The sequence below is a fragment of the Marmota monax genome, unplaced genomic scaffold (genome assembly GCF_021218885.2).
Source record: "Marmota monax isolate L192 unplaced genomic scaffold, Marmota_monax_Labrador192_F-V1.1 WCK01_AAM20220418_F8-fsc00263, whole genome shotgun sequence".
NCBI lineage: Eukaryota > Metazoa > Chordata > Mammalia > Rodentia > Sciuridae > Marmota > Marmota monax.
In genome coordinates this window covers 496,426-516,170 of record NW_026693408.1, presented here as the reverse complement: position 1 = coordinate 516,170, position 19,745 = coordinate 496,426, and the positions used below count along the sequence as shown (strand labels likewise).

Below are 19,745 nucleotides of genomic sequence, written 5' to 3'. Positions count from 1 at the left end.
CCCATGTGGGCAACTGGAATCCATAGTGACTTTAAGTAGGACAACATGGTCAGTGGGACAACAATGAGGAGTCTTGTTCCAGAATGGGGTAAAAGATGGGGGGCAGCCGGACTAGAATGGAAACCAGGAGCCTCTTTAGACTGGAACAGTAACTGTCCCTGTGTATGAGGACTGGACAATAGTGATGATGGAGATAGGAGGAGCCCGGCTGAGCTATCTTTTAGAGATGAAGTCAACAGGATTCACCATGGAACTTCTCCTTGTCCTTCATTGTGAGTTTAGTCACTGCTTCCTCAGGGAAGCTTCTCTCACCTTGCCAACTAGGTGTGACCCTCATGTTATAAAGATTCTCTGTGCCATCCTATTTAGCACACATCCTCCAATGAAACTGCAGATGGATTTATTATTTAATTGTAGCCATGGAGTAATAAGGTCCCCAAAGGCAGAGACTTGTGTATCTTTTGTACAGCTCTTGTCTTCAGCCCATGATCTAGAAGAGGAAATGCTCACTGGATGTTTACTGAAAATGAAGAAATAATGGTATGCAATGGGGTAAAGGGGTGGGCAGGGGCCTTAGAAGTTGGGAGCTCAGGAAAACATCCCTGTTCTGTTGAGGTGTTATGGACATGGTCCTGCAAGAGTCCATTTTGATTTGGGTAAAGAAGGCAGAGGTTTCCCTAGGGAATCAGTGCTCTCTGCCTCCAACTGGGCTGTTGGCTATTTCTAGACTTGGGGGATTGGTAGGCTGAAGGGCCTTTCCTTTAGGTAAGTGACCTGGTCAAATCCTTTGCCCTCTTTTTTCTTTTTCATAGTTAAGTCTCATTAGTTTATACATACACATGCATGCACATACACATGTGTATGTGTATGTGTATATGCAGAGAAATCATGAAGTCTTATCTCCTTACTATTAAGTTTTGCCCTTTTTCAGGATGACCTGTCATGTTAGACAAAGAAGGGATGGAGAGTGTTCTTACTCACTTTACTACCCAGGGGGAATGTCTGACATTTGCTGCCTTCTCTTGCTCCTTTCTTTAGCAAGTCCTGCAACTCCCTAAAGAAAACTCTTTCCTGTGTAGAGTTTTGATAGTTTTTTAAAAATAAAAATAGTCTATCGGAACTATTGAGTCACTCCTGCATTCTGCTGTGTCAATTTGCATTTATGAAAGGACCTATAATCTTCTTGATCTGTCTTTATCTAATTTTGGAATCCAGATGAGACTAGCTTGGTAAGATAACAGAGAAATGTTTTTGCCTTTCAATTTGAAAACATTTGTGAATATTGACTAAAATCATGACATTCTAACCACTACCCATGTTCATGTTAAGTCTGTAATAAGAGATGGTGATATAGAAAAATAACTGTCACTTAAAAACACACAAGAATTAAACATGCTATAAATTTCTCTTTTAAAATGTAGTCTGTATTATTTTTCACCAATCATAACACACATAATATATTTTATTATAAAACATTAGGCAATGTTACTTTTGAGATATGCAATCTGAAAGGTCACACCTGTATTTACTACCAGTATGAAATACCAGAGGAGTTACATCAGAAATCAACCAGACAAATTCGTATACTGTTATCATGACTTACACAGCATTCAGTCTGGATTAAACCAGTGTCACATTCAGAGTTTCAAATATGGACCCTGGATGTCATCAAGAGACCCTGCAGTGGGCTTTCTTCTTTCAGCACTGGGATTTTGAGTTTCACATCCCAAAGATAAGAGCCTGGTTCCATCTGTAGGGCCAAAGCTGTTGGATGCTGTGCAGCCAGTGTTTCCAGACCTCTCTTCTACCCTGACAGGACTCTGCCTGCCTTCCCGAACCTGCGCTTGAAATTGAGACCCAGACATAGGGGAGGCAGTCACTTCTGTTTTGACTGAAAACTAAGCCAACAAAAGAAACAAACCTAGTCCATACATTCCAGGATAATCATAAATTACCTGGTTATAAAAATACATGTCCAAAATAGTTACTTCCAGGGTTGTGTACAATATAAATTACAAAAATAAAATAGAAAAGATGAAAAAGTTGAGCACAATTTTCAGTTCTTTATCCAACATTAGCATTTATCCAGAGATCAGTTTGAAACAATTTGCATTGCACCAGGACCCTGGCAAATCTAGGCTCAGGAGGGAGGACCCTGAAACTGGAGTGAGGTATTACTATGGAGCTCTGTTACCTGTTCTGTGCCTGATGGAAAAGGATCTTGGTAGGAGACCCTGTCCATATCAGCATGTTCCATCTGTGACAACAGGCTCACAGGACGGGTAGAGGAATGGGTGGGTAAATAGAAAGCCACTCTGTGGGGTACCTCACTCCACTTACATATATATATCTCCTTGTAAGTGGGACCTGGATGAGCCATTGTCATTGGTGTGCTGCCTTTACACAGTATAGGGCAGATAATGCAGTTCTAAAACTCCCTTTTCTTTGTTTGTTAAAAGATAGATTTATTGAAGTTTTTTAAAAGAGTATGTATCAGAGAGAAGGCCATTGTAAGATGTTTATATGTGAACAGTGAAAACTTTCTTACTTGGACCATCAGGCCTCCAGGGCTAAATAATCCCAAGCCTTAGAATAGATATTTCTGCCTCAATCCAAGTTAGCCTTTCCATTTTTTACTTGAAAGTGTCTAAATGACACAATATAAAACTATATATTTCAAGATTAATTTTGTTCATCAAGGGATCTAGTTTCCAGTGATAAGACTGACCATTAAGATACAACTGGTGCAGACAGAATCACATCTTTCAGATAATATTTATGATAAACTTTCTTATCAAAGTTCTTCCTCAGAACACATTCTATAGAATGTTGACCAAATAGTTTCCAAAGTAACTGAACACAAGATATGAATCAGTAACAAAGTAAGCTCAAGGGACAAAACATTCTGAGCACAAGTAGCCAAAATGTGATCATTATAACTCCATTTCTGCAGTGACACGTAAGTACTCAGTATCTTAATAAATTTTGAATTATTACAAATCAGGAAGTCTGAAAGTATCAATTTCAGGTGAGCAGTTTTAAATCAGAAAATACTCAATAGTGAATCACTACTTTCTAGGGTATTTCCTCCATATCCCTCTGAAGAGTTTTCCCAGAACAATCATGGATTTCCCTTATGAAAAGGAAATGCCTCTTCAAAATGGAAAACAGCAACAAACAGGCATCTGAGTCAGCTGGACCTTCTAAAACAGACCAACAGGGATTTACCTGGTTTCTTTCAGTGAAGAAAGAAACCTGAGTTAGAATGAGGTGTTGGCAAAGGAAATGCTGACTTTGTATTTCATCTTGTATTTCACCTTGCATGACAGTTGAGTAAAGGACCCAGGTTAGGCTCTGGCAAAGGAAGCACTTGGTATTTACTGCAATGATCCGAGAGACCATTTGTAAAAGCTCTACTCTGATGTTAGACAACGTGTTCAGGAATCTATTTGCCAGCATGTTATGGAAATGAAGTGTGATGTGTTTGATGAAGAAAGTGAAGTTCTAGGTAACATTTTAAATTAATAAGAAGTCCAGCAGACCAAGGAAAAAGTAGTAAGGTACACAGGATTTCAAAGGTATACATGTCTTAAGCAGCACAAAGCAAAACTTAAAAAGTTTTATCATGCAGTAGAGCTGAATGGACAATCAACCCACACCAGACAATTTAGAGAAAACACAGTGTCCATATAAGTGTCTTGTTTTAGCAATGATAATTCTCAGGCCAAAACATCACAAATTTAAGAAAAGCTATATGTTTATTTATTAAATAGATTTAATTATATTCCTTCTGAAATACAAAAGATAGAATAAATCATACCATAAAAGAGGGTAAGATGTGACGGTGGCCAATTAACACACATAAATCTATTTTTTTCTGGACAAACACCAAATTACTTAGGAGAATTAATGGATAATTCTAAGAAGCAGCACTACCTGGAAGATTATTTGGCATTTAAATACTGATTTCCAAAGTGCCAGATGGGCAAGTCCAAGCAAGCATTTGTGGTCACATGCATAAAGTCCCAACAGTTACATGATGAGGAATTGTCACCACTATTACCATACAACTTGTAAAAATTCATCTATTCTAATTGCTCACCTGAAATGATCTTGAACAAAATCTCTAAAATGTGGCTTGTACTTTTTTTTTCTTCAGACATAATCTGCTTCATTTTATAATCTAAGCAGGCAATCCTATTAGAACTGAGTAGGGACAAGGCATCGTGTTTCTTACATGCAGAACATGGAGTTTTTCTATTTGGTTCCATCAACTCCCACGCACTTCAGGACCATGGAAGCAAGAGTTCCTTTGCCAATGACAAGTTTGCTGTTTCCAACTTATCATCGACAGCCTTCAAGGGGTCCCGTTGAGGCATCCAGACTGCTGTCTGTGTCTGAGGCCAGTGTCTGCTCAGTGGACATGGATGAAATGTCATTGATAGATGATGACTGAGAAGGAGTGGCGTTGCTACTTACTGCTGCATCTGTGCTAAGAAAACCAAATAGAATAAAATCTGAGGCACGACATTGCTGCATATTTAGGCAATGAGACTATGTCATTTCTTCTGTTCTTTTGCAGTTTTCCAATCCTAACTATCAGTATAAACAAGAAGTTAATCAACTGTACATGTTAAATTTTTCTTTGAGTTTTTCTTTTGGCCCAGGATCCCAAATATTCCTGTGTCTGTTCCTGTGACATTCTCCTTTTCTTCCTCTGGCTAAACATGTATGTGGTCATGTATAATCACATTAACTACTTAAAAAAATACTTGATGATTTCAAATAAACCTTAAAAAGAAATTGCTAAGTTTATCATAAAAGTATCACAAGAACCTTAAGCTTGAATAGGATTCAAGTCATCAGACATTTCAATCATAATATACATCTAAGTCTACTGGGGAAAAGCATTAACATTCAAAGAAATATTTTTCTATAAAAATACCTTCTGAAATAGTACATAAAAAGAGGAAATTATTTAGTGACCTCTTAGAATATACTTGTGGATCCAGAAAACTGACATTTTAATCTATGAAGGCAAGGAAGCTATCATATATCTCACTATCCACATTTTAGTATGGTTTGAGCAAAAATAAAACATCTGGATTATTCAGAGATCAGTGTTTACAGTCTTAAATTTGTACTTGGTTAACAACAAAAGCACCTAAATTCTTGCTAAAGTTATATAATCTCTATGTGCTAACACATCCGTCATATTGAATATAAAATTCAAGAAAAAGAAGTAAGCTGTGCATTTACACTCTGTATGTACGTGTGTGTGATTTCAAGTGGGAGGAGAAAATATATAGCTTAAGAATTTCATTAGTAAGCAGGTAGAAACCTAAAGACATAGTTAATAACACTAATATCAGAGCCTCTCATAGTCACATAATTATCTAGTCATTAGGTCACTAGTACTAGGTAGGTCAAGTATATAAAAATGGGAGAATACTATGAACAATTTTCTTAAAACCAAATTTAATTGTACCTAAATTGCATTAATTTGTTGTTGTTGTATTTTAAACTAAATGAGACCAGTACAAAGAAGGTCATACAGAGTGAAAAGGCTTTACATTCAATTTCCTCATTGATAAAATGAAGCTGACAGCAGTTGTTGCAAGGATTAAATAAAAATGTTTAAAATGTACTTAACTTAGTGCCTGGCTTATCAGTAAATAGCTGCAGTCACCATCACTACTGCCATGACAAGCCAAAATGGGAGACAGGACCATTTTATACAAGGGGTTTTCAAATCTAACGGTAGACAAGCGGTCACTTAACACACTGCTGCCACTGGCAAAAGTTGAATAGGCAATGGAAATATTATATGATCACATGATTGAAGCGATCACTAACCTGAAGGCTGATCTTTTACAACACCATTCTTGCTTCTTTCTTCCCAATCCATTACTTCTTTGTAAATTAGCTCTTCAAACAGAAATGCAAGTTAAAATGCTTCATCAGTTTCTTTGCATCTCTAAACATTGCTTCCAAATCAATTGGAATCACTCTAAGAGCACTGTATTATGGTATTTTAAATTGTGATATATAGTCAATTCATTAATATTGCCTACCTGGATCCAAACATTTTTGTTTTGATATAACATCTTTTTCCTTCTTAAATTTTTTATAGTGCTGAGGATAAGATTCAGGGATAAGATCCAGGATAAGATCCAATTGCACATGCTAGGCAATCACTCTACTACTGAGCTGTTGCTCTAACTCCTGTTCTATCTTATCTTTTCAATGAAACTATTAAGGCAGCCAAAAACATAGGGTTATTCTGAATCTACTTGGGAGTTTTACAGAAAGAGTGAGAGGGTGAGAGTGAGTGAGCAGGCATGAAGAATAGCTCAAAGAGACATTTTAAAGACATGGATGATCTCAAAACCATTTGAATGTATTTCTATCCACTGTTACTTGTGGTTCTCCAAATGTAAAGAGTATCCATGTGTGGGCTCCAAAAATTAATTCATACACCTAAGTCCTGTCTTGTCTTCAACTTTTATTGTTAAGAACAACTAATTGGCTACCAAGCAAATTATTATTATATTTCTAAAATTTTAGTATTCATCAACTAACATTAATACACTGCAGGCACACACTGAGAATTATGGCTGTGTGCACTGCCATACATGCTAGTAACTGACACACCACATTCCATGATGGTTCCACCCAACACATCACCAGTATTGACTTGTACTGACCTTGGCCCTCAGTTACCACTGATCTTGCTTTAGAATGAAGTATTGCTAATTCAGCCTTTTCATTATGAGTTTTTTTCCTGATTTTTTTGGTTGTAGATGGATACAATTAATTTGTAATAATTAATTTGTTTATTTTTATGTGATGCTGAAGATGGAACCCATGCTGAAGATGGAACCATACACATGCTAGGCAAGTGCTCTACCACTGAGCCTCAACCACAGCCCCACAGGTTTAGTTTTTTGTGGGTCATTTGGTTAATCTTATGGTTGTAAAAATACCCAACTTGCTTATTTTTGATTAGCAATTTTACCCAAACTAGATTTTAAAACATATACAACTACATGGCTTAAAAATATATGCAGAGGGGCTGGGGATGTGGCTCAAGCGGTAACGTGCTCGCCTGGCATGCGTGGGGAGCTGGGTTTGATCCTCAGCACCACATAAAAATAAAATAAAGATGTTGTGTCCACCAAAAACTGAAAAATAAATATTAAAAAAAATATATGCAGAGCCAGGCACATTGGAACATGCCTGTAATCCCAGAGGCTCAGGGGGCTGAAGCAGGAGGATTGTGAGTTCAAAGCCAGCCTCAGCAACAGTGAGGCGCTAAAGTGATTCAGTGAACCCTGTCTCTAAATAAAATACAAAATAGGGTTGGGGATTTGGCTCAGGGGTCAAGTGCCCCTGAGTTCAATCCCTGGTACTCAAAAAGAAAAATGCAGAAGTTCAAATAACTCTCAGCCCTGGCTTGCCCCATGTCTGCTTAGCGAAGGAACATTGTAGGTAGTATGTGGCCTGTGAATAGGGGTTACATGACAATTTGCAATATGTTCCCAAGATAAATGTGATATAATTACTAATTCAGTTTTCAAATCAATATTTCATAATGTAAAATCATGTGGAAAAGCCCACATATTTTATTCTGGAAGCAAACAGTATGGATTCATACATGTTTCTCTCTAATGCTGTTATCTTCAAGTTTCTTTTCTACAGAAAGTTAGGGGAAAAAGGATAAGGGAGCTGCAGGTTCTCTTGCCCCTTTCTGAAGGACTATTACAAAATGTAAAAAGCCCCTACTTTGTTATAAATAATAACATTATAAGAAATGTCTAAATAACAATCAAAATAAGCTGCCTTTACCTTTCCACTCTTCAATTGCATGTTCTCTTTCTTCCAACTGTGCATCATAAATTTGAGGTGGTGGCTGAAAATTAAAAAAACATGTAAAGTCAACAGAGTTCAAAGAATAATGAGAATGAAAAAAAGGTAACACTACTTAGACTATTTCTAGTCTTATGTGGATTTAGTTCATTAACATATTTTATTAAAAATTTTTGCTGTAAGTGTGATATTATGTAATTTTCACAATCAAAATAATTAAGGAAAAATTAACCAAAAAGAGAGCTATTAATAATAATCTTCTTATTCATGACCTCAAGATACTATAAAAACATCTGTCCAAATGTAATTACAAAATTAGTAGTCACAGGCTACTTCCTTGAGACTCCTCCATGGACAAGTGCTGAGCTGAGAGCTGTGCAAGGTGCAGTTCTTTCTTAGAATATACTTCACATTTAGATTTCTTCATGTAAGGACTCCACAGTCTAATTCTCAACACATAAATGGACAGTTCCAAAAGGCTGCTTATAAATCTAATTTCTTTTGTTATAAAACAATGCTTAAAATGGTAGTTAAATCCATAGCCAAGACATAAAAATGTGTTCCACCGATGTTATAAAGTAAACATGTCACTGTGTCGTTATTTCACTCACAGCTAAAGATCACTCATACCAGAATTGCTATGGGAAAATGCACAAGGGCACCACATTCAGAGGGGAACTCCCTTAGTAGGGGAATAGGAGAGGCCTCATGTCTTTGAAGAAGGATAAACAAATGTATGACTTCCAGCAAGTTGCTTGGCCTCTCTGAGAGGCCTAAATTAAAAGATTAGCCAAAGCACAATGTCAGTAACATAACAGATGCTTAATAAATGATTATTACACATCAGCAGTTACATAAATGATGACAACTGTATCATCACAACACAAGCATGTTCATTCCTGAAGTACTACCCCAAAAGCAAGTGCCCCCAGTGCGTTGTGAACCCAGCACCTTGGTCTTCTTTGTAATTAGGATTCCTAAAATCTGGAACTTGCTATCCTTGTGTAGCCCTTCTGGACTAACAGAAGAGACATGGAAAGCAAGCCCTGCCTTTACATATGTATCCTTTTTCAAATAGATACTTACTGCTTCTGCTTCAGTGGGATCATACCAAACGGTAATATATGGGTGACGTAGGGCTTCATCTACAGAGATCCGCTTGTCAGGATCGATCACTAACATTTTTGATAACAGATCTCTGGCTTGACTCGCTAGGATGAAAACAAACACTAGATTAACACCCTGATGTTGTTAATGTGAAACAGAAAACCATATGATAAAGAACGAAATGTGATAGCACAATTAGAACAAAGATATATTAACTTGGAGAAATGTTTGATAGGTTCAAGATCAATAGAGCCCAAAACTTTTAGAAAAGATCAAACTTTCAAGCAAAGGTTTTCAAAATTTTTTTTTGTCTCTGGATCTGAGAGAGGAGGAAGAAAAACATGGGCACTGGTGTGTGGGGTAAAGGCTCTAGCACTTAATCCAATGTCCACACAGGACCTCAATCTGAGAAACTACAGATAGGGAGGTGGCAAGGGCCGAGCTCTGGGTGGCACTACCAAGAGTGGGGGCATGAAATGAGGGGAGTATTTTTTCTTCAAGTCACATTAAAATGAAATCAGAACAAACTTTTAAAACCACACAATAATCTCACGTTCCCACAGGATGACACACGTCACAGGTGCCTCTACCTAGCTGTATACAATGTTGGCAACATAATTTTTTTTTGGGGGGGGGTACCGGGGATTGAAGTCAGGGGCATTTGACCACTGAATTACATCCCCAGTCCTATTTTGTATTTTATTTAGAGACAGGATCCCACTGAGTCACTTAGTGCCCTGATTTTGCTGACGCTGGCTTTGCACGCACAATCCTCCTATCTCAGCCTCCTGAGCTGCTGGAATTATAGATGTGTGCCACCGTGCCCAGCCACATTTTTTTTTTTTTTTAATTTAGAGATTAGTAGTTAGGGAAAAAAACAACAGGTTCAACAACTTAGTTAAATATAAGACTTGCCTAGGCAAAGGAAAGACTGGGGCTTTTCAGTTAAGTCACAGCTTATCTTGCTATGGAAGAAAATGAATTTTTTCCATCAATCACATTTTAATAAAGGGCTCAGAAGAAGGGTGAAGAGAATCTCTTTTATTGAACTACTATCATATGGTTCCTGATTCAGAATTTTTATTCAAGAGTTTTTTTTAATTAAAAAAAATTTTTAAAGTTGTAGTTGGACACAATACCTTAATTTTATTTATTTATTTTTATGTGGTGCTGAGGATCAAACCCAGTACCTTGTACATGCTAGGTGAGCGCTCTACTGCTGAGCCACAACCCCAGCCCCTCAAGTGTTTTTTATAACTGAAAACTTCTTGAATTATAATTACTAAAATTATAAGAGTCTTTTAGACTGGTTTGAATACTTTAATTTTGGCCGAAGGTTTCAGTTAAGTGGTTTTATTGAGGACAAAACTTTTAAAATTTTTCTCTGCAATGCCTTTATACATTAGACTTCCAGCCTGTTAAGTATCTTTATTTCAGGGCTTCAACTATTTTATCTCCTCATGTTCTCAGGTTTTAGAATACAAACATGAAAAAGTGAAAGTGCCACCTGGATTATGAAAACAAGTATAAGAATAAAAGGATATCTTACTTTTAATTTTGTCTCGTTCAGATTCTGATGGGAATATCCAATCTGGAAAAAGTTCCTCAAATTTGATTCCAGGATACTTTGGTCTGTTTTCTACATAATTCCTCACAGTTGGCTGAAGTTTCTTCATGAACTCTGCTGATGGTGTTCCTAGCTGCTCGATAACTTTATTCCATTGATCAATATCTAAGGATCTCTTGAGGAAAATACAACTGAAATGCCTTATATTTATATTGCAATGTAGTAGCATCATTTGAAAGAAAACTATATTTACACCTTTGGACAGGTAAGTAATTAGGCTACTCCACTGGGTCAGTGGAAACATTTTGAAATAACATTCAAATAAAGTTTGGTTTTCCAAATTAGACTATTTTTTTAAACTTTATACTTTGTATTCTTATAAACTATAATCAGTTTATTAAATCAACACAATAAAATTTACATGCATCCCCATTATAGTTCAAAATAAAATTCTGATAGAAATGATGAACATGAAATTAGATACATAAGGAAATTGAAATCAATTTTCATACTAAACCTACCTTAGATTTACAGCCTTCAAAAGGAAGGCTTCATAGATCTATCTAACCTCCTTAGTTTATAGCTGGGCAACCAAAGCCCTGTGGGACAGCCTGGCCTGGGGTGGCACGGTGAGGGAGGGGTAGAAACCAGGGCTATGGCCTTTGTGCACCTTTGGCCTGGTCCTTTCCTATGGGACCAAATTCCTTCCTGAAACTGACCTTAGACTGAGCAATGACTACTTTCAGATATCATCCTGTTTTACTTAGCATTGAGTCATTCCAACCATCCCTGCAATAACTGGAAATGAATTTTATTTCCTTTCAGAGTGCATGACCTAGATTTCAGACTCAGCTGTGCGTTAACCACTCATAAAGTGTCAGGAAGTCCATATTCCTTGCAGCAACTTCCTAACATGCATAATGCAGGCAATACCAGCTTTGCCTAGTACTCAGGGTGCTTGTTAGGCTTGGGATAATTGTGATAATGTGTGTGGAAAGTGATACTGAAATAGTAAACAGTCACACAAGACAATGCAAGCCAGAAAAAAAAAAAAAAAAAAAAGCCATGCAAATAGCAGCTCAAAAAAGTGACTCACTGAAGCATGTCTTAGAAATCACCTAGGTCCCAGACACATGAACTCAGCCCTTCCATAATTTTATGCTTCAGAAGACTGCTTGGGAAATAGGTTTTGGAGATTCAAACCACTAGTACCTTTTCCTTCACTTCTCTTTTTTGCCAAATCAGAATTATGGTACATTTTATTAATCTATACTGTGAAAACACCTCTCCCTTATACTTTCAACAGCTCTTCCCCATGCTCACTTCTTGCTGTGAAAATGGAACCAATCATAAGATGGCCCTTCCTGTGATCTCCCTATCCTAGCATCTGCATACCATTCACCACTGGGAACTGTCTGAGCTCCTGGCTAAAGCCACCCTAACCCACTTCAGCTGGCTATACTCTGTTGTCTATTGAGTACGAGCACTTATCAATTCTTACTTCTTACTCCTATATCAACATTTTGTTCTCAAATGGAGAATTCCATCAACAAACATGAGGATTTTTTCTCCAATGTTATCACAATAACCATTTTCTAGCTATTACTGCATTTATTTACTTCTATTTGTAGCAAAACTCCTTTAAAGAGTTATATACTATACTTGCATGTCTAATTCTCAGACTTTCATTATCTCTTGAACATATTCTCTTCAGGGTTTCTCCCACATATCTGTGAAAATTGTGCCCATCAAGGTTGCCAGTGGCCATCACTAAATCAAAGGGTCAACTCTCAGTCCTTATCTTAGTCCTTTGTCCTTTTCTCTTCTCTTTCTTCAAGCACTCACTACCTGTCTCAAGACTTCAATGCTACTGATACAATGAAAACTCTCACATTTATTTCTCTTACCAGATCTATCCCCCTGAATTCCACACTCTGTATTTCTACTACTAAATACCTCCAATTCCCCACAAGGGGAGTAGACTTTCTCCCTGCCTGCATTTCTACCAGCCTGGCATGAGCATCTGCCATCTCCCACTGGAAAACTAACTGCCTCTGCAGCATTCTACCCCCAACTCAGCTGCTGGAGTATTTTAAAACCAAAGTTAGATTAGGATCTAGAAATGGGTGGGCACTCAATAAATATCTGCTGGGTCAATGATACAGAGTAGTTTTTATAGACTCTGTATACTAGGAAGGCAGAAAGGGGAAAGAACCCTGACAAACCTAGAGGACCTTTTGGGCATGTGCAGACTCTTTGTCATTGAACTCCTGTGATCCTGAGGGGCAGAACACAGTCTCTCATTTAACATGAGGGGAAACCAAGGTTCAGAGGGGCCCCGAATTTCTCAAAGATGCACAGATACCATGTGGAGGAGTCTCAACTTGAACCTTATGGCCTGGGTAAAGCTTTTTCTTTCTTACAGGCTACAGTGAGGACAGAAGCTCCTTTTCAACTTCAGATCACAAATCTAAAGGAAATCTACGAAAAACCTCAGTCTGGCTATTGGAACCTTCTTCTATCTCACAAATTTTCAATCTAATATTTGAAAATACTGGTGAAACTTTAGAAAATGATGTTAGTCTCTGTGTGAGTTTAAATAACATTAGACAGTCTCCATAATAATAAAGCCATTAATTACTGATGTTCCGACATGTTAATGTATAAAGTAGAAATTTTAAATTATTAAGATGAACTAAAAAGTAACAATATTTTTCACTTTTGAATCTTTTGGAGAAAATATTTCTTAATAAAATGAGAAAAGACACAAAATGAATAAAAATTGGGACACGCTGAATGTTAAATAGATACTTCCAAATTATTTATCTTTAGTATGCCTCAACTTTTCTCTTTTTAATTATGTTTATTTGCAAAAATAAAGAGGCTTCCTTATTTGTAGTTTGAAACAAATGAATCTGAGGTAATGAAAAACTGCAAGAAAATGTATTAGAACAAAATACAATGCTATATTTAACTTCACATATTATGTAATCTATGATGGGGAAAATATAAAGGAAAGAAATCATAGGAATAAAGTTTTTTTCATTTTAAGTTGTGTTGTATTTTATAAGAAAACTGATTCCACTAAATTATAAAAAACTAAAATTATTTTTGTGAAATACATACAAAACCCTGACTAGAGAGCTTGATTTCCTTTAAAAGCAACCATTCATCTGCTACTGGAAAGAGACAACTTTAAGCTTTCATAACAAAAGACAAAAATCAAAGACTAATGAAAATATTGAAAGGTTAGAACACAAATGAAAGAGGGTACATGTGAACAACTATGTTAGGGCAAAAATATTAAAGATGAGGAATGTATGAAGAAAGAAAGCTATTATAACTATTATCTAGTCTCCTTTATACTATATCATTAATATGAATTGTTGACCATAGTATAGGTTAATCTTTTGCACTTTATATTTACCTTCCCCAGTACACAAAATAGCCCTCTAGATAGATTTTAAAAAAACTTCTATAAAATATCATCAGAGTAATAAACAAGGAAATTTAATAATATTGTTCTTTATAAAATTTTCATTTTAAAGTTTTCCACTTAGGCCTCACATAATATGCTTCCATTCTAACTTTGGGGGGAAATATTTTAATGTATACCAATAACTAACAAAATAGTATATTAATTAAATCACACAAGCATATTAGCCTATTAAATTTAGATGGCACCTTTCCTACTTAAATTAATGGAATAAACTAAATTATAAAATATTTGCATTTAATTATCAAAATACACTTATCAAATAGTAAATAATTTACATGTCTAGCTATTTTTGATAAAATTAAGAGCTAATTTAATTGGTTTAATTTAACTCTAAGTCTCAACAAAATCATCACAGGTAGTTAAGTAAAAAAGAAAATGTTACTGTGAACTACTTGGTGTGACACTAATTTAACAAACATAACAAAGACCCCCTTAGAACACAATGTGAAATTACGGCATTTTCCTTCTGAGCATTCATATAATAGGTGCAATCATGCTGCCCTTGATATGGAAAGCATGGCCAGGGTCAAGGTCCTGGGGAAGGATACGGTCAGTGCCTTGGAATATCACACAACCTTTCACCAGCTCTCCCATGATGCAACCTACTGACCAGATATCAACTGAAAATAAAATGAAATGATAAAATTATGAAGTGCCATGAACAAAACAAAGGTGAAGAAAAGGAATTCTAGCAGTGTACTAAACACACAAATATGGAAAAATAAATTGCTAGCTCAGGGTGAACTTTTTACACAATATGAATGATTGCTGACCTCTATTTTAGCCTTCAGTTTGCAGCAATCTGGGATTTTAGTGCCAAAGATTCCAGTACTTTACAGTTTAAAAAACAAAAACAAAGAAAAAACCAGAAACAAGAAGTGCCTATGAACACAAAGGCTTTTCAGGGTCACATGCCCACCCCACCTCTAGCCTCCATGGCCAAATGCTGGGTCTCTCCTTGAGAAGGATACAGTCTCTTCCTGGGAACAGGACTTTATGGAGGACCATTTCTGCCATGATGCACCCGACAGACCAGATGTCCACTACCAAACACCAGGTGATTAAAAACCAGCTAGAGAGCCCCATATCTCTTTTCTCTAAACCCCCTCCCAAACAAGAAAAGACCCAGTAAACTTTACCAGCTCATCAGTGGAACCTTTGGTAAAATACTGAAACCATACCTTCTGAAACTAAACTGACATATCAGAAAGGCAGTAGTATTCTGTGGGGAATGGACTGCACAGGGTTGGGCTTGCTGGACTAAGCTCTAGACAGGGCCTGCCAAGTGCCCCAACTTCTATGGCATTCATCCTCATGTGGGACCTAGCTGAATCCCATGCCTTAGACACTACAGGCAAACTATCTAAATGTCCCTGCTGGTGGGTGCACATGGGGAGAAGTGAAAAGGGAATCTGATTTTCTCTCCATTCCCCAGGAAGCACATGGAACTGTGTTCACAGCAGGAAATAAAAGCATTGAAAACATCAAAGCATTGAAATAAACTCACAAACTCATTTCAGATGAGCAAATGTTACTCTTTTTTCTTTTTTACAAGTAAATGTGATTTAGTTCTTTTCAATAAATTTGTTAAAAGCTGTTTCAAATAACTTTAATATCACTAGAATAAGTAAAGTTTTAATGTCAAAAAATATCAATTTATGCAAAAGAGATGTACATGTTGCATTATTACATTTATATCAAGTTTAAAAAAAAAATAAAAATAATCTATGGTGCTTGTAATCAGGATAATGACCATGCTATGGATTGAAACCCAGAGAGGGAACACTGAAAGGCCCTAAGTACTGCTATTATGTGGGTGCGCTCATAGTAAGCTGCACACTCAGGATGTGTATACTTTTCTATAAGTGTGTTACATGTTGATAAAAATAATTCAAAAATACTAATTTCAACGGTGAATTTTTAAAAGTCAATGATTTTAACCAATGGAAATAAAAAAATTAATAATTTCTTATCTTTGGATTATGAAAGTCTATTTGTAACACAGTCTCCCTACATTATATTTCACACATTAAAGGAAACAGAGCTAGTGATGACCACTAGTGCTATTTTAAAATATCACAGGCTCTTCCAGTTCTGTCTGTACTCACCATTCTCTTTGTAGCCCATGCCCAGGATAACTTCAGGGGCCCGATAATACCGAGTTACCACGTAGGGGGTCATCATAAAGTTGGTGCATGCTGTACGGGCCAAGCCAAAGTCAAGGATCTTAAGGGTGCAATCTGATTTTACTACAATGTTGCTAGGCTTCAAATCCTAGGAAAGAAATGGTTCAAATTAATAAAATGAACCAAAGCATGCTCAAGACACAATTTCACACTGGTAAGTGTATGTGTAGGAAGGACAGGTAAAACTGAACTATGGGATTTGGGAACAATTTTGGAAAATCCGCCGAACTGATATTAATATAAATCAGCCTAAAGAGTCAAACTGTCTCCATCACCCTCATTTGCTCCTTTGCTTAAAACCAGAGAGCCCACACACCCCTAGCTGTAACCTCCCAGACCCTGCAGGCTGCCTTGCCCACCTTCCTTCCTCATTCCCACTACCCACTTCTCCCTCCATACATGTTCTTCCTTCAGTTCCTCTAACAGTCCAACCCCAACCCCATAGCCCAAAGGTCCTCACACTCATCAGTCTAGAGCCATATTGTTCAAAAGAAATATAATGGAAATCATGTATGTAATTTACATTTTCTAGTAGGCATGCTAAAGAAGTGTAAACAGAAACAGGTGAAATTAATTTTACTAATATATTTTATCTAATCTGTTTATAGTATTACCATTTTAGAATATCACCAACATAAAAATTATTAATGCAATATTTGACATTCTTTCTATAATGGCCACATCCTGAGTAATCATTGGCTTCCTGTGGCTAGTGGCTACTACCCTGGATATCAGAGGTCCAGAATTTTCTGATCTGGGAATCTCTTCTTTTTGGTGGGGAGGGAGTTATCAGGGATTAAACTCAGGGGTGCTTAACCACTGAGCCACATTGCCAGTCCATTTATATATATATATATTCATATACACATACATACATACATATATGTTTTGAGACAGGGTCTCACTAAGTTACTTAGGGCCTTGCTAAGTTGTTGAGGCTGGATTTGAACTTGCAATCCTTCGGCATCAGCCTTAAAGAGTTGCTAGGATTACAGGCATGAACCATGGCACCCAGTCTGATCTGGGAATCTTAACATGGTGATCTCTCTTCTTGGAAGAGGGATTTCATGATTGCTAATCTCAACTCTTTCCTCCCCCACAAGGACTCACCACTCCCTACCATACCACCTGGGTTATCAATCCATGGCCTGGATATAGTACAAATGAAATCACTTGCTTAGTTTCTGGTTCCCATCTCTCTTCCTATCCCCACCATTGAATCTGGGAGAGCAGGGCCCTATGCTCTCAGGATTCAAAGGCTTGCCTGGTATAAGGAGACACTGAGAAAATGTTTGTTGAGTGAATGCATATATCATCCTCCCCCACACTTTCAAGGTCTTAACACAACGACTTTTTTTTCCTTCATAATATAAGGGCCTTTCTTCATGCTGATACCCCACATCCCAGACCCTTCCTCAGACTACAGGAATTTGACTTATGCCTGGGGAGGTCGATCTACAAACTCACCCTAGAAACTGTGACTTCTAAATAATTGACAAATTTTCTTATACAGGAGAATTCAATTGTGTAGCTGTAATGTCAAATCATCAAGTAGCTATCACACAGTAAACATGGGGGTACATCGAGTATGAATTTCAGGTCCCATCAAACTCAGCACCTGACTTCAAAACTTCCCAACCAAGCCAGGCATTGGGTGCCTGACTGTAATCCCAGTTGCTCAGGATGCTAAGGCAGAAGGATTGCAAGTTGGAGGCCAGCCTCAGCAACTTAGTGAGACCCTAATAAGTTAGCAAGACCCTGTCTTAAATAAAATAAACCAAAAAAGGTCGGGGATGTGCTCATGTGCTCAGTAATTAAGCACCCCCCTGAATTCAATCTCTGGTACCAAAAACACAAAACAACACACACACACACACACACACACACACACACACACCTACAAACTTCCTAACTGATTGGCCACAAATGGGTTGTAGGGGTACCTTGAGATAGTCATACTATGAAATTATCAGGATAAGCAGAAAACCATTTAAAAATTTATAAAAGTGACAGTTTAATTTGGGATTATATGAACCTGTATCAAACTATTCTGTGAAATTTAAATGGTAAATACATGTTTAAAACTGCAATTAAAATCTCAATCAGCCCTACATAGAAGTCCCCATGTTCCTCTAGTCCACTTCAGATTGTACAAACATAATCATCCCTTAGTATCAGAGGGGGACTGGTTCCAAGACCCCTCCACCTACGGTGACTAAAATCTGTGGATGCTCAAATCCCTTATTTTAAATGGCTGGTATTTGTATATACTCCTCCAGCATATTTTAAAATAATATCTAGATAATTTATAATACTTAATACAATGGAAATACTATAGAAATAGTTATTATATTATTTAAGAAATAAGGACAAGCAACAAAGTTTGGTCATGTTCAGTACAGATGCAATTTTTTTTTCAAGCATTTTTGGTCTGTACCCAGTTGAATCTGTGGTTATGGAACCCAAGGATATGGAGAGTTGACTGTACTACCCAGCAGTCTCTGAAATCAAGGCTAGATGAACAGACTCAAGAACAAGATGGTTAGAGGAGCACTGGTTCTAACAAGGACATATGGCAATGGTGGAAACCATTTCGACAGTGGAAACTATCTTTATCTGCCAGCTTGATGAATCCCTGAGTGAATCTGAAAATGCCTACCTCAAGACCCTGCCATTTACCAAACAACTGTCAGTACATACTTGATTTTGTGGAAACAACATACTTTACTGCCATCTGCTGGAAAACTAGGATAATAAAATCCAGTTCTGGAGCGTCTGTAATGTGAATGGCTATCTTCACATGTGGTGCTCTTGGTGAGGCATCATGGGCATTGAGAAGTGGCCGATGTCTGCTCATGAGGAAGTGGTTAAAGAGGTTGTATAGGTTCCTGAGAGTTCTTACCTACCCACAGACTCTCTACAAATCTTGAGAACCAGTGCTCCTCTAACCATCTTGTTCTTGAGTCTGTTCATCTAGCCTTGATTTCAGAGACTGCTGGGTAGTACAGTCAGCTCTCCAAAACTTAACTGAATTTTCAATTTCAAGACAGCAGAGTCAAGAGAGTTCTGCCTTTTCAAATCTTAAGAACCATCAGAAACAAGGAAAACAAGAAACACAAAGGAAGATACAAATGAAACTTGCCTAGTAGGTCAGGTTTGACCCACACAGGGTAGTAAAGATGTCTACTAGAGCATGACATCCATAGGGGCAGCCAATAGTTGCAAATAATCTACAAAACAAACAAACAAACAAAAAAAAAAAAAAAGGAAAAAAAAAAAGGCAAAAACAGAGGGGCAGGGGTCCAAGCAGGGTCACCATGATTGAGTGGCACCACTGCTTGCTCAATTCCCAGGTCCAGACTCACTGACTGAAGAGGTATCCTTGGAAATGACAAATGTCTACTGTTTGAATTTCTCTGGGTCTTTCCCAAAGGTACCTATGGTCATTTATTCAGGTGGCTAAACAATGAGCAAGGAGAACAACCAGACATTTTGAGGATGTTTGAACATAGTTCTA

At 37.2% G+C, this 19,745-nt stretch overlaps 1 protein-coding gene across 4 annotated transcripts in view; it reads right to left on the bottom strand.

Moving 5' to 3' along the window:
• Positions 1–1,402: 1,402 nt before the first annotated feature.
• Positions 1,403–19,745, bottom strand: part of Mapk9 (mitogen-activated protein kinase 9) — a 50,684-nt gene continuing 32,341 nt past the window's right edge. For 2 of the 4 annotated variants that reach the window (XM_046457065.2, XM_046457067.2), the window contains exons 6-12: positions 16,151–16,316; positions 14,591–14,662; positions 10,526–10,708; positions 8,956–9,080; positions 7,849–7,912; positions 5,857–5,928; positions 1,403–4,487 (exon numbers count right to left, since the gene is read on the bottom strand). In XM_046457065.2, the coding sequence (XP_046313021.1) occupies positions 4,345–4,487; positions 5,857–5,928; positions 7,849–7,912; positions 8,956–9,080; positions 10,526–10,708; positions 14,591–14,662; positions 16,151–16,316 (825 nt within the window). In that variant the 3' untranslated portion in view covers positions 1,403–4,344. Of the gene's footprint in view, positions 4,493–5,856; positions 5,929–7,848; positions 7,913–8,955; positions 9,081–10,525; positions 10,709–14,590; positions 14,663–15,013; positions 15,086–16,150; positions 16,317–19,745 lie in introns of all 4 variants that reach the window. The other 2 variants (XM_058583353.1, XM_046457066.2) reach the window with 2 other exon arrangements.